Below are 14135 nucleotides of genomic sequence, written 5' to 3'. Positions count from 1 at the left end.
GTCGTGCTGTGGCGATGGGGCTGCTGGCAGCGTGCTGGGTACAGGTCCATGGGTCAGCATCGGTGGCCGGGGCAGCGTCAGGGTCAGCTGAGGATAACGCTGTTTGTGGGGCCAGGGGGATGTGTGCCAAGCAATTAAAGTAATCCAGCGGCCTGACAGAAGAAGGGAATTTCATCTGTAAGTGGCTTCAGCCTTGGCTGCCCCGTTGCCAGGGGTCTGCTGCGCCAGCATTCCTGCGGCGAACTGGACAAGCCGCTGCACTGGATCTGGTTGTCCTTGCTATTGCTTAAAATAAATATTTATCTATGTCCCCACAGGCTGGAATGAAATGTTACTGCGCATTATTGACTGGGCTAGGATTTGGGGACAGAAAGTGTCTGGCTCCGTACGGCTAACGACAATATTTATCTGTGCAGCATCTTGCTCTGTTTGCAGAGTGGCAACGGCCTTTTGGGGAAAAGCGTGAGTGTCGCGGGCGTCATGGTCTGCAGCCCTGGTGACGCCGTGCGGGGATGCTCCTGTAGCATGGGAGGTGGCAGGAGGGAATCCGCCGGAGAGTCGTCTGGTCCCGCTGCAGACAAGTGGGGTTTTAGTCTTCGCCCTGTTTTTTTGGTACCAAAATATATTAAATTCTTGGTTTTATTTTCTGTGTTGTTGAGGACCGTCTCAGGATGCCTTTACGTGTCCGTTTTTGTGTTACAGATGGCAAGATGTGAAGTGTTGCTGACATCCCTGCTTTCCCAAGGTGACCCCTTGTGTCAATTTGCATGAGCCCTCTTATGCTGAGGTTCTTAATTGGCGCTGAAAACGCACACTGTGCAACGTTGCAGCGTGACGGTCGGGCATCATCCTGCCTCCAAACATCAGGGGAAGCAATTGGCATTCGGTCAAAACTGTTTCAGATGGCTCCTTATACTGTGTCTGCGAAAAAAATCTTGGGGTGGGTGGGTCAGGGGACAGGAGAGAGAATTATATAAATCCAGAGCGAGAGAATTATATTGTTTAAATGTTAAATCTTCTTTAATACAAAGCCGTAGCTGTTGCTGTGTGAGGTTAAGGAATTTGTATTCCTCGTTTCTTGGCTTCCCTTCACCTTTTCACACTGAAAGGTGAACAGTGAGGGGTTCGGTGTGCGTAGGCTTTATTACGGTGCTGCCTGGTGCTCGTTCCACCCTTCACAGCCCTAACTGGGGCTTGGGTTTTAGTGGCGTGGTTTTAAATAACTGGTTGAAATAGAGCCGGTAGTAATGGTCCTGCTGGGAGCAGAGCTCCGGGAGAGCCCGGGGTTATCCGGTGACGTCTTGGCAAATGGCAGTGGCAAATCTTTTGGTAGTGGAACAAGTAGTCGCTAAATACAGCTCAGTGCACTCATTTTGTGACCAGGGTGAAATCAAAATGAAGTATTGCAGGGTTTTCCTTCCTCAGCGAAGGCAATGGAACTGCGGACCTGCCAGGTTTGGGGTTGCGGGGGGCGGGTTGGGATGGGGATGATGGTCTCGCTGTGGGTCCCTGCGGCTGCTGCCCAGCAGCTCTGTCCTCATCATCATCCTCATCAGCCACTGGCCCCAGAGCTCGTCCCCACCAGATCGGGACTTTGGGTTTGCAGGTGGGTGTGAGCCCAGGGGTGATGCTGGGGGGCCGGGAGTGGGTCTCCAGAGGAGGAGGAGGAGGCAGAGGATGAACTTCTGCTTTGTCTCAGGATCTCCCTGGCCCGTGGGCTCTGCAGTCTGCATGGGGGGGAAACCCCCCACCCTAACCTGAAATGAAGGGGGCAACACACACGCTTTCAGCCCTGCTTTGGTCAGTGTTATTCCTTCTCTCTGCTTTTTCCTTCTGGGAGGGGAGGCAGGAGATGCCCAGCTGTCCGTCTGTCACCCTCTCGGCTGACCCGGCTGTTTTCTGTACCCCCAGACAAAGGTGAGAACGGGGAGCCCTATCAGAGGAGGAAGGGTGCCGGTGCCAGCCTGCCAGACGGCCCCCCGGCATTCCCCACGGCCAGGGACAGTGCCCCAATGGCCGGCAGCAGCAGCTGGAGGCGGATTATGCTGATGATCCTCGCTATAACCATCCACAACATCCCAGGTAAGTCCTGTCCGTCTGTCCGTCCATCCCGGTTTGCAGGCAGCCTCTTCCCGGGGTCGGTGCCATCCTGGGAGGATCATACAGGACTGCCGCCTTCTCTCCCTTCTTCTTTTCCTTAATGCTCGCAGATAGCACTCACCGAGTGGGTGCCAGGGTGCCTTTTGACAAGGTCTGTCATGTCAAATCTTGCTCTCTTGGTAGGGCTGAACCATGTAAAGTCTTGGCAGCAAAACCCCCCCTATGGGGAAGGGGCGCGATGGGGAGCCTGTGGGCTCAGGCTCGCTGCTGCATCTTGAACATCTGCAGCCCCGCTCACTGTTGCCAGCCTGTCATGGGCGAAAATTGTAAACCCGAGAGTATATTGAGAAAGATGACACTATAAAGACAACAGATTCTGGTCTCTTTTCGTTTCTCTTCTGGTCTGTGTACCAGCAAGAGATGCATTTTAAAGCGCTGCTTCTCCACGGGAGCACGTACCGTTGGGGTTTTCTTATTCAAGGGATGGAGTTTGCCAATAGATGGAAAACTGCAGAGCCATGAGTCTTGGAGGGCTGTGTCCTTCCAGGGGCTGGGCTTTGAGACTACAAAAGAAGATGTGATTAAAAAAAAAAGATGAGATAGATTTGTAACAGCTGAGGAGACTCAGCTGCTTTGCAGTTCTTGGTGATGTTGAAAGTAATATAAGGCAACCTTTTCAAACGCTTGCTTTCCTGGTTTCCTCTCCCTGCTCTCCTCCTCTCCTCCTTCCCCTCCCCTTTTCTTTCTCCCTTCCCAGCTCAGTCTCTGCCTGTCTCAGGTTGTAGCTTGGATGGGGGGTGCGGGGGAGAATAGGAAAAGGCTTTTCTGCATAACTTGGATCTGTAAACTTGGGGGAAAACGATGAGTGCCTTTGGAACACCCGTGGTTTCCGAGCTGGTGCGAACACATGGCTTGTTGGCAAGGAGGTGGCTATTGTCAGCCGTGAGAGCTGCTGCAGCACGGGGCTTGCTTTAACCATCAGAGCAGGGGAGGGGGAGCTGCCTTGCGTCGTTACGTGTGCTTTTCGATTTCAAGAGTGACTTTTATCCGATGCCAGGGCATCCGTCTTAAATTCCATCACTGGTTGGGCTTCCTGGGTGAGAAGGCTCCATTATGGGTCTGTAATCACAGATCCCGTATTTCTCCCCCTGCAAGGGCACCCATTGAATGGCAGGAAAAAAATCAAAGCGAACACACAGTGGGCTGTCTTGGCGTTGGAGCCGGGCTGCCCGTGGGTGTTCTTTTCCTTGAGCACTCGTGAGCTGCTGTGCCTTCCAGCCTCGCTGCTACTTGCTTGTCTCTGGGCAGTAATTGCTTCCTTCCAGCCGGTCATTGGTACCCAGCGCCCTTGGGTGCTCCTGCTCTCGTGGATTTTCCTCTTTTCATCCCTCTTTTTTTTTTTTAATTATAGGTAGATAACTCAGATGCCTTAGTTCAGCTCCATGTATTGCTGGGGGAGGCAGATGCCTGGCAGATGAGGCAAGTAGGGAGCTTTAAATTAGCCACACACGCAAAAAAGGGGAAGTGTTTGCACCGAGTGAACTGTAATTGGATTTCATCCTTCAAACGAACTGTCAGGGAGCCGGGGTGAAGAGTCGGGCAGCGTGTGCATCTTGCTGCCTCGGGCCATATTGGCGGGGGATTCCTGCCTCTGTCACCGGCAAAAAAAGAAAGTTTTGTAGAGGAGTGAACAAAGCATCACCCGTAGCAGTAGGTTAATGGCAACACGGCCCTGGCTGCCGCAGAGCTGCCGGTCTAACCTTTCATTGCTTCTGCAAGAGCACAAAGCCACCCTTGGATGGTTACAGAGGCTCAGAAATTCTCTCTTGCATCTTAAAGGTCACAATATTAAAGCTTAATATCCAGAGAGGTGTGTGAGAGCGGTGGCCTGCGGAGGGTTCTGCTGCTCAGCCCCTGCTTGGAGGCTCGGCTCAGCTCAGCGGGGGTCTCTGGGTCGCAGTGGGGGTGTCTGTCCCTGCCAAGCCCTGTCCCCAAAGTCCCCCTCCTGCTCTTTTTCCACCTGGCACGTGCCTTTCCAGCAGCCCCACAGCGCTGTTGTGGGGCTGGGTGGGTGACAGTGGCTGTTTGTGCTCGTTGAGGCCGCTCACCGATGGCAAAGCCCTGTAGCAACATCCTCGTTTCAACGGGGATTTGCCCAAAGTCATCCAGAGGTTTCAAGTCGCAGAAGTTGGACTTGAGCCCGCCTCTGCCATCATGCTCCCCAGAGCCCTGCCTGCAGGTCACAGGGTGCTAGCACCGATTTCACCCTAATAAATAATTCAGATTGTGATTAAAACAGGAGCTTGTGGCCTGCCCTGCTCATTACCAGCGTCTCTGGTCTTTCTTGCATGAAGCAGATGCTGGTCCAGCCTCTCAGTGAGCAGCGGGACGGGACTCAGCTTGGCTTTCACCAAAGTCCTTTTGCTTTCCCAGCAAGTTCTTGGCAGCGCCGGTGGTGCTTCTCTGATCTGCTGTGGCCCCTGCCTGCGGCGCAGGGTTTGGAAACACTGTAATGCTCTACCTCAATTATCATCCCTGCGAGCGGAAAGGCTGATGCTATAATTAGCGCTGCCTCCTGCAGCGTAATGACACCTCGGTTAGCGTGTGGGGTGGCAGCGCTTGTGCTGGGGGAGGAAGCGGGAGGTGCTGAGCTGAGAAGTTGGGGATGCTCGGTGCCTCGGCACGGCCGTCAGCCACGGGCTGCTGGCTCTCCCGGCCCCTGGGCTTGCAAAATCACTCGGTGCTCGCTTCGGCAGCAGCACGCAGCTCCGTCACCACGCCTGGTGCTTGCTCCGCTTCCCTGCGAGCCCAATGCGCTTGCAGGGAGACTGTCATCGGAGGTTGCCCAGGTGGTTCCCAAGGGTTTTCTGTCCTACCCTTGTCTTCACAATGCTTCATAAAACTTCACATCCCTCGGGGGGGATAAGCAAGGAGGGGCCTGCTCCTGTCCCGGCACACCTTGTTGGACCTCTGGTCTGGCCGAGTGCCTCTGACGGGCTGGAGGTGGTCTTGCTCCTCTGAAACCTGCGGTGTTTTACAGCTGAGCCCAAACTCTACCAAGTTCCTCCGTCCGGTGGTTAAAACCCTCGCAAGGACCATGTCTGGCCCTGTTCTGCTCCGCTCTCATGGGGAATGGGCTCCCTCTTATTATTGCCAGCAGAGAGCAGTTTTATTTACTTTGAGCCCCATTTAGGGATGAACATGTTTCGGTCTTGGCAATGCATCTATCTTTGGTATCAGGCAAATGTGCTAGAAGCCAGTTAATGTGTGGGTGAGATAATTGAATGTAAAGACCAGCCCTCTTGCATTCAGTTTATATTTAGTGGGCTCTGCCAGCAAGCAAAAGGTTTGTTAATTTGTTCCAAAGCTGGGGCTGGCAATGTAAAGAATAAATTGATAATGACAGGAGATGCCAAACTGCAGACTATTCCTCCTAATTAATATTCATATATGCCAGGTTTACTGGAACATTAATTATGTATTTAATCAAGCCCTGTTTATTCTGGTTTATCTTTGTACCTTGGGTGGCTGTTATGCTGAAGACTTCAGATTAATTAAAATGTTACTGGTGTATCACAAATAACAATTAGCGAGGTGTGAGTTGAACCGCCTTTCTCTTCGCGCTCGTTTAGAAGGGAGGAGGAGAGCCGGGTAGGACGGAGCTTGTGGGTCCACTGCTGGCTCCCCGGGGAGTGGGGTCCTCCCACAGGGCTCGGCTCCTGGAGGAGTTTGCTCTGCTCTGAGCTGAGCCGTGGTGGCGTGCAGGCAGGGATGTCCCTGCTGCGTGAGATCAGAGGGGTCCTCCGGTGTGAAGGTGCTGCGTGAGCCCCTAATGCTCACGCCGCTCTAGGCGAGGTGGAGGACAGGACCAAGGCCATGTTCTGCAGCCATCTTCGTGCCCTGGGGCTCTCCCTGGAGTCACGGTGCTCACAGGGGTGTCATGAGGGTCTGCGCCTGCCTGGGACCCTCGGTGCCTTAACCAGAGCTGGAATCGCTTCCTGGTGGGTGTCCATACGTGGCAGCGGGCACGCTTGCGTGTGGGATAGGGAAGGAGTTGCAGATGTTTCCTCTGTCGGGTTGTGGCGATGCCCTGCCTCGCTTTCCTCTGGCAGTTGGGAAGCGCAGGTTTCTCTTCCACAAAAAACGGCTCAGCTGATGGCAGGCACCTGTCGGGGATCCCGCTCGCTGTGGGCACCACGATGCCCCATCCCTCCGTCTCCCCGAGGAACATCGCCGCCGGCGCACCCTCCTCTGCTGCCGCTTGCTCCCAGGGGAGGCAGTGGGGCTGAGGCCAGGGGCGGTTGCTGGCAGGCACGAGGCGGTGCTTCCAGCCACCCTAACGTTGCCCAGGAAAACTGAATTTTCCTTTTTCTTTGCGATGCGGTGGGCAGAGCGGGGTGGCCCCAGAGCCCGGCACGCGCCGTTGAGCCCATCCCCAGGAGCTGCATGCGGAGCCGGAGTCATCCGCTTTGCTCCAGCCCTTTCCTTCCTGCAAGAAAATATCTTGCTTTTCCATATTCAGTCCTATCACTCCGTGTTTGCTCCCTGATTCGATTTCTGCAGTGTTTCTGCCTCAGGTGTCACTGTTAAGTGGAGGTGTCTGGGAGGGAGCAAATGGGACATGGCAGTGGCGCCGCGGCGTGCACAGAGCTGCCGGGTCATGGTGCGAGGCGGCACTGACATTCTTTGCCCACCTCCCAAATCTCACATGGCTCCACCTGAGGCTTTCTCTCCAGTTCCCATTGCCAGCAACCCATTAACAAGCTGGATTTTTTTTTTTAATGAGAAGGAACAAAGCAAGGGGCAGGACAGAGTGTGTGAGCTAAATATGGAACAAATTTACCCTTGGCGGCGAAGGTGCTGCGGGGAGGAGGGGAGGGATGGTGGGGTATTGCTACGAGCAGGAGGGAAAAGATTTTAAATGGGGAAACTTTTAGATGGTGACGTCTATGGGAAGGACGACTGAGTCTCCTGGGAAGCTGCACTGGGTCGGGGGGGGGGAGGTCCCCACACTCCCAGGTGACAGCGTCCAAGTTCATCCCCCTTGCGACTGCGCTTGGAGATGGCAGCAAGAGGCAGCTGGCTGCACCACGGTTTGGCACCGGCACCTTTCTTTGGCATGCAGCGGTGTTTTTGGGGACCCTCCTTCTCTGCATGCCCAGGAGGGAGAGATTTAGCCCCAAAACTTGTAGGTCGGGTTCTGGCCAACGCTTGGAGTGGGTACGAGACGATGCCCGCGGGAAGGTACAGCCCAGGGCCGGTGCGGAGGAGAGGGTGCAGGATTTACAGTGCTGGCACCCTGTTTGTGTCCCCCTCTCACCGGGCTGGCGTCAATGTCTCTGGGTGTCCTCACATCAAGGCACAACCAAGTCCTTTACTCACGGTGGCAGTTCCTCGCGTTGGCGATCGATTTAGGCCAGGCACCTCCTGCCCATCCCTGTGGCAGCTCTGCGGCACCTCTCCATCCCTAAGGAAGGTGCAGAGTCTGGCAGCAAGTGCAGCTGCTGCTTTTTTTTTTTTATCCCGAGGAAACAGGGGTAGGAGGGAAGTCTGCACCAAAGGATGGTAAATGTCAAATTGATTTGAAACACGCTTGTTTGCAGCTTCGCCTCGGAAGGAGAATGGTTCAGCTGAGTGCCCTTGGGGCCAGATAGCGTGAGACCTGCCTGCTGCCCTCTGCACGGTGGGATTTGGCTGGGGACAGCTCCAGGAGTGAGAACTGCCCACTTAGATATGGGAGCTGCGTGGACGCTTGCTTTTCTTTATGGCTTCTTACAGCTTTAACCAGTTTTAATGTCCTTTTATGTGTCTCCTGCTTTATGACTGTCTGAGGGAGAGGAGCAGACGGCGGGTTTTGGTTCTGGCTGTTGGCTGATGGGTGTTTTCATACGGGCAGCTCGCGCTGCAAATGGGAGCTAAATCCCTGAGCTGCCGTCACCCCACACCGCCGGCTGGGATCCAGCCAGCCGCAGGTGGAGGAAGCTGGTGGGGGACCCCGGCGTTGTCACCCCTTGGCCCAGTCCCCTGTTGTGGACATCTCCAGTGGTGGACAGTGATTTAGTCCCATCCATTGCTCCTTGGCTGGCGTGTCTGCATGTCTGCCAAAACCCCCTCCTGGCATCCGAGGGCTGTTGGTGTGCGATGTAGGTGCGCAATGTGCTTCTTGGTTGTCAGGTGGTGGAAACGTGTCCAAAACGAAAGGATATCTTCCCACCGGTGAGGAGGGAGCTTCATGGTGAGGTTTGTACCTAAACCGTGGGGTGGTTTGACATCTCCCAGGTGAGCACCCTGCAGTGGTGCTGTCTTACTGCTGCGTGGCGGTGGCTGAGTCCAGGTTTGATACGCTCTGCCGGCGGGTGCGAGGTGGGATGCTGGAGGCTGCAGCTTTTTAAACCTTAAACCGAGGCAGCAAGGTTCAGCCAGAGCTTGTCCGTCAGACCCAAACCGGAGCTGGTGTTTTCTGTGGTGGAGCTGGTCTTCAGATGATGGTGAATTCGAGGATTCAAACAGATTGCCTGTTGCCGAAGAGGAGGATGTGGAGAGGGGTTTGTGGGTGGCTGCAGCAGCACAGAGGTTGCATACTGTGCTGTCAACTGGTGTTTCTTGGGAGGGGGTGATTTCCAGGCTGGTTACTTTGTCATTAGCAAAAAAAAAAATGGATCGAATTCACTTTCCTGGGACAGGCGCTCCCATGCACTCAGCCTCCTGAGAGAAGGCTGGGGCAACGAGTGGGATGTTGCATCTCAATTATAAAGAAAAGTGATTATTTATATGAATATTCTCAGAGATCCATTAAAGGTCGGTAACATTCATTTTGAATGATGGGGTTTTTTTGTTGGTCTGTTGAAATTGAGAATATTTTACAATTGTTGACTTTAATATGTGTTTGGTACCCACTGGGGTTCTGCAGAGCGTGAGAATGGAAGCCATTTAGCTGCGCCGATTAATCTGTGTCTCGTCTGTGTGATGCCTCTTCCTGAAATTACAGCAGACCTCCTTCCGCTGTCTCTTCTGCTGGTTGCATCGCTTTTAATGGTTATTCTTGTGCACTCTTGGAGCACCTTTGATTTCTACTGAAAGGCATTATTTTTAGTAAGAAAAAGGAGGAGAAGATTTCTGTGCAGCTTGCATTTCAGAGAAGAGGGTGAAAAGGAAGATGCGGTTAAGGGAAGGTGTCCACGTGTGCGGTGAGCATGTTGTGCAGCAATTCCATGGAGTTTAAGTGCTGCAGAAGGGGAGGGGAGGAGAGCGCTGGCCCTGGGACCGGCTCAGCCTGCGCTCGTGACTCAGAAGGATGGAAAGATGCACGTTTGAAGAGTCATGAATTTTTCATACCGTTTTCTGCTCCGGAGAGAAAAAGCAGCCTGGGACATGGCTTTCCGAGGCTGCTGCCCATTGCATCTCCGATTTGATTTCCAGAGGGACCCTTCGGGTGCAGATGCGTCAGGGATCGAGCGGTTGTTGTTTGCAATGGCGCTGCGACGTGACGGCCCTGCGAGTGGCCAGGGGGAGAGGAGAAAGGTCAGATCGGATGCAGCCCATGAAGACAGAGCTGGGTGTTCAATGCTAACCGGAGTGTTTTGCATGGCAGTGACTCGTGGGATCAGGAGGAGCGCGGCCGCCCGCATGCACTTGCTCTGGGAAAGGTTGCTTTAACCTTTCATTAAACCTCCCATTAACTGTCACCTCATCAGCACATATTTTGACATTTTCATCTATTAAGCACCTCGATGGATTGAAATGACTTGCTCAAAGTCATTAAGCTTCTGTGCAAGGGGGTGGAAAGTGTGGGGAAGCGGCTGGGCGAAGGATGCAGGCGGCAGCCCCAGCTGCGGGTGATGCTCTCGGCAGCTGCAGGACAGCTCTGCTCTGCTCAAGGCAAGATGCCACCAGCAAAAACCTGGTCCTGTAAAGGTGGAGGCTAAAAAGAAATCCTCCTGCGGGCACAACAAGGCTCTCCTGGGTGCCTGTGCACACCGTGCATTGCTGTTTCCCTGTCCTCTGCGTGCACCCAAGGTGTGGGTGCTCCTCTGCAGAGCAGGGCTATGTCACTGCCGGGGATGGGAAGGGTCCTGGCGCGCTGGGCTCTGGGCTGCTTTCGGCTCCGTGGCCACCGGCTTGGCTCCCTCGGGAACTTGCTCCTCCTGGGCAGACGGAGGCTGAGGCTTCGGGTCCGGGGTGCCTCGGGAAACAGGTGCGTGAGTAACAGCCCGGTGTAAACGTAATTTCATGTATTACGTGGGCATGGTTGGGAAGTTTTCCTCTGCAGCCCGGGGGGTGTCACAGCCCATCACGCTGGCACCGTTAAAGGGGGTGAGAGCGTGGGCAGGGGGGCGAGAGTCGCGGGGTCTCTAATGCCCCACTGACAGCAGCTCATACTTCAAAAACTAATTTGTAGGCAGACACCTGGAAAGCCAGCGGAGAACTGATAATGTGCATTTATCTCTGCGGCATCGTTTTGAGTTGGTGATTGGTGTTTTGTAAGCGGTAACAGCCACAAAGGTGATAAAAGCCAATTAAATACAGTATTTTCATCAACTGGAATGAAAGTCCATTGAAACATGCATGTGGAAGCTCCTTTTCTTTCTTATCCCCATCAGATCTCGCAGGTCTGCTGCATTAAACATCAGTGAGCAGTGGCCTGAGAAATCATTTGCCTGCTAGAAATGAAACATTAAATATCTGTGATGGATTCGGGTTGTGTGGGGTCGGGGAGAGCCCGTTTCCAGCACGGGTCGGTCCCTGCTTTTAGGGTAGTTCTGGTTTGTTAATTCGGGAAAGAGTTTTTTTTTTTTTCTTCCAGAGAAGCATTTCCATGATGAAGGAGCTTTGGGATGTTGGGCAGTTACTTTAATTCTTTAAAATCAGGTACCTCCGCTGTAAGCAGTGGCCATATGCTGCCTCACCAGCTCCTGTTTAGCCATTGCAGCTCGACGGATTGAAATGATTTGCTCCATGCCGTTGTGCTTTGGTGAAAGGGGGAGAAAAGTGGAACAGGATGGGATGTAGATGGTCTGGCTCCTGCGGGGTAAACCAGGAGGTGGCATTAGGGGAATTGCCTCGTGCTACCCAAATTCCACTTTGTTTAATGGACACAAACCCTCAAGCAAGGCCACGGGCTTCTCTTGGGCTGTTTTTTCCCCCATATCTCTTGCCATGAGTCACCCAGGGTCACCTTGTGTCACATCCTACCGGGTTTGCTCTGAGCAGCTCGGGCTCGCTGGTCCCCTCCTTGTTTCAAACTCAAGCAAAACCCTTCAGCTCGGCTGGTTGCACACAGGTGGGTTCACTGGTGTGAGCGCCCAGTTCTGGAGGCTTTTTTCAGACAAAGCTCCTGTGATGAAATTGCCTGGGACCCCCCCGGGGCAAGGCATTTGGTAGCTCATTGGGACTTAAAATCCCCTTTTAATGGCATTTTAACTCCATTGCGTCGCACACAGCAATATGGTTTGGCTTTCTCTGTGTCCGTTCTGCTGTTAAGCGCTGGTGAGCTGGGGATTTCGGCTGTTTGCTTTTCCAGGTGATGGGTGGCTCAACCCTGTCATCATCTGCTGTTTTTCCATCACCTCTTGCATAACCTTGATGGGAGCCATCCACAAATCCCTGGAAAACTTGGCGGCAAAGCTGCGTCATTAGTTTTTTATCTTTCGAAATCAAAGTGGCGGAGTTGAGCTGTCTGGGCACGTCGGAAGCTTCTGAGATGTTTCACCTTCTTTCAGCTTAGTGTATGCTCGTCACGGGCCTCAGTCGCTGCTGAATCAGTGCTTTATTAATGCCTCTCATGGGTAAACTCCTGAGTCGTTTATAGAGCTGTCCCCGGAGCAGGAGAGAGGAGCTGAGCTAACGTGCGATGCTCAAGCAGGTCTGTGGTCGCTTGCCTGCGATTCTCTACCCAGAAAGGCAATTTCTCTCCACTTTCAAACTGCCTGGCTTTGCTGTGCCTTCCTACTGCCGTCATCCCCACAAACCTTTATCGGGTTTCGCCCCCACACACCTTGTTTCCCCCCGTGAACTTGGGATTACCTGAGCAGGCACTGCAGGGCTTCCCATCGGTACCGGCCGTGCCGGAGCTGGCAGCTCTCTGCATGATGTGCCTAGCCATGCTCATGTGTTTTATTTGTTTGCTCCCTCTGGGGCGTTACGGTGTAAGATAGCACCAAAACGGGTTTATTTCTCTTATTGCTCTTTACACAGCCAGCATTTTGGAGGGGCAGCACAGTGGGGCTCTGCTGGGCGGGATCCGTGGGGCTTTGCGGCTCTGCCTGCTTGCTGCCTGCATCTGCCTGTGGTTGCAAATAGTCGTGAGAATAATCATTGCCCAGGACTGCTTCGTCTGAGCAGATTAATCCAGCTGGTGTCTTGGGTTTTGTTTTCTCTGTCCTGTCACCGCCTGTTGGCAGGGTCAGGATGCGAGTGCTGCGTGGGCTGCGGCGTGCAAATCCGCAGGGGAAAGGGGACCGGGCCACTTCCCCGTCCCACCATACGTTCCTCAAACAAAAGCTCTTGTTCATTGGGAACCCAGGGGAGGAGAGGGGATGAGTGAATAATTCATACTGCAAATAATAATACATGCTGCTATAAACTGCAAATTAATCATTTAAATTTTGTCTTTGTGTTCTGCTGAAAGGATTTTTGGTTAGGGTAATAATTAGGAGTGATCTGGCCTCGTTAGTTGGCTTCTTCTGCAGGGCTGCAGAGAAGGCATAAAACGCGTTGAAATCCTGCTTGGCCAACGTGACTTTGTCACAGCTCCTGTTGGCGTTGGGATCTCCGCGGACAGCTTGTACATGTGGCTGAAGGGCTGCCTTCAGGTCAAGCGTGCTGTCACCGCTCAATAATCATTCACGACAATGTAATGCTCGAGGGACTCCTTGTGCATTTGGTCCATCCACACCACAATCTGTTGCTGCTCCCCGGATCCTCTTCACGTGCACGTTTAGAGGACAAGGACTTCTCCACGGTTATCTCCCACCATGACAAACCTGCCTGAGCCCAGGGAGCTGCGTCCCACTTGGGTGAGCTGAATCGAAGCCAAACTCTAACGAGCAGCAATCTTTTATAATAAACTGCGGCTTGTTTTGTTTTCATTAAGTAGCACGGCAGCCGTGACGGGTGCCATAAGCATTTAACCAGAAGATGGAGGTGTGTTATACATGCGTGCATGAGCAGCAGCGGTTTCTAGCATGGGGATGGAAAACCTTACACGCGCTGATGGGGCAATGCATGCAGGTCTGGAAAAGGCACCGTTCTTCTTACTTGCCTTTGAGGCAATTGGGGCTGGGGAGCCGGGGCTGTGGGCTTTTGGGGGGGGTTAGCATCACCACGCTTTTGTGCTAGGGCAGTTTGCTGGAAGTCTTGGGGAGCAGGGAGCATGCTGCTGGCTTCCTGAGGAGCAGCTGCGTGGGCTGAAGCAGGAGGCGAACGGTGTCCCAGGGCTCCTGCACTGCATGGGGAGGTAGAAATCCTGCCAAGCAGCTTCTTGTGGGGAACTCGCGTGCCAGAGATCCAGGTGCTCTCGCTCGGAAGAGCCTGTGGTTATGGATGTGGAAGAGAAATGCAATGCGGAGAGCAGCTGGGTCGCCTGCATCGAGCAGCAGGTCAAGAGTAAGAGCACTCACACCGCCGTGCCAGGACCTCTGGTCTTGTGCTAGAGGTGCCTGGGGGGGCAGCCGGGGCTTTGGGTGCTGCTTACCAGGACTGGAGCTGGTGGGATGTACTGCCGTGTGTGTGCAGACGGTGGCTAAGCAAGGCCACCTCCGGAGCAGTGGTAGGATTTGTGTTTCAAATGCAAAGTGAGATCCACTGCTTTCTGGCTTGGTTAAGTTAAAAAAGAAAAAAAGTCTTTCTGAAATGACTGTAACCTCCTGCTTGCTAGTCTTATAATGGTGGATACCTAGAAACATGAAAATCACTGAAATCTGGTAATCTCTGTGCTTTCTTCTGCAGTAATGGCAAAATGATGTTACCTAGAGGGAACTGGAGTTTGACCTTGGCGGGGAAAAAGACTTAGAGTTTGAATAGTGGTGACAGGCACA

The 14135-nt window shown here is 53.5% G+C and overlaps 1 protein-coding gene across 2 annotated transcripts in view; it reads left to right on the top strand.

The window, feature by feature from the left end:
• Positions 1-14135, top strand: part of SLC39A11 (solute carrier family 39 member 11) — a 97271-nt gene that overhangs the window by 52237 nt on the left and 30899 nt on the right. For both annotated transcript variants that reach the window (XM_076353785.1, XM_076353784.1), the window contains exon 6: positions 1912-2082. In XM_076353785.1, the coding sequence (XP_076209900.1) occupies positions 1912-2082 (171 nt within the window). The remainder of the gene's footprint in view (positions 1-1911; positions 2083-14135) is intronic.

Source organism: Aptenodytes patagonicus, chromosome 16 (genome assembly GCF_965638725.1).
Source record: "Aptenodytes patagonicus chromosome 16, bAptPat1.pri.cur, whole genome shotgun sequence".
Classification (NCBI taxonomy): Eukaryota; Metazoa; Chordata; class Aves; order Sphenisciformes; family Spheniscidae; genus Aptenodytes; species Aptenodytes patagonicus.
Note: the sequence above shows the minus strand (reverse complement) of the source record. Positions and strands in the feature narration are given on the sequence as shown.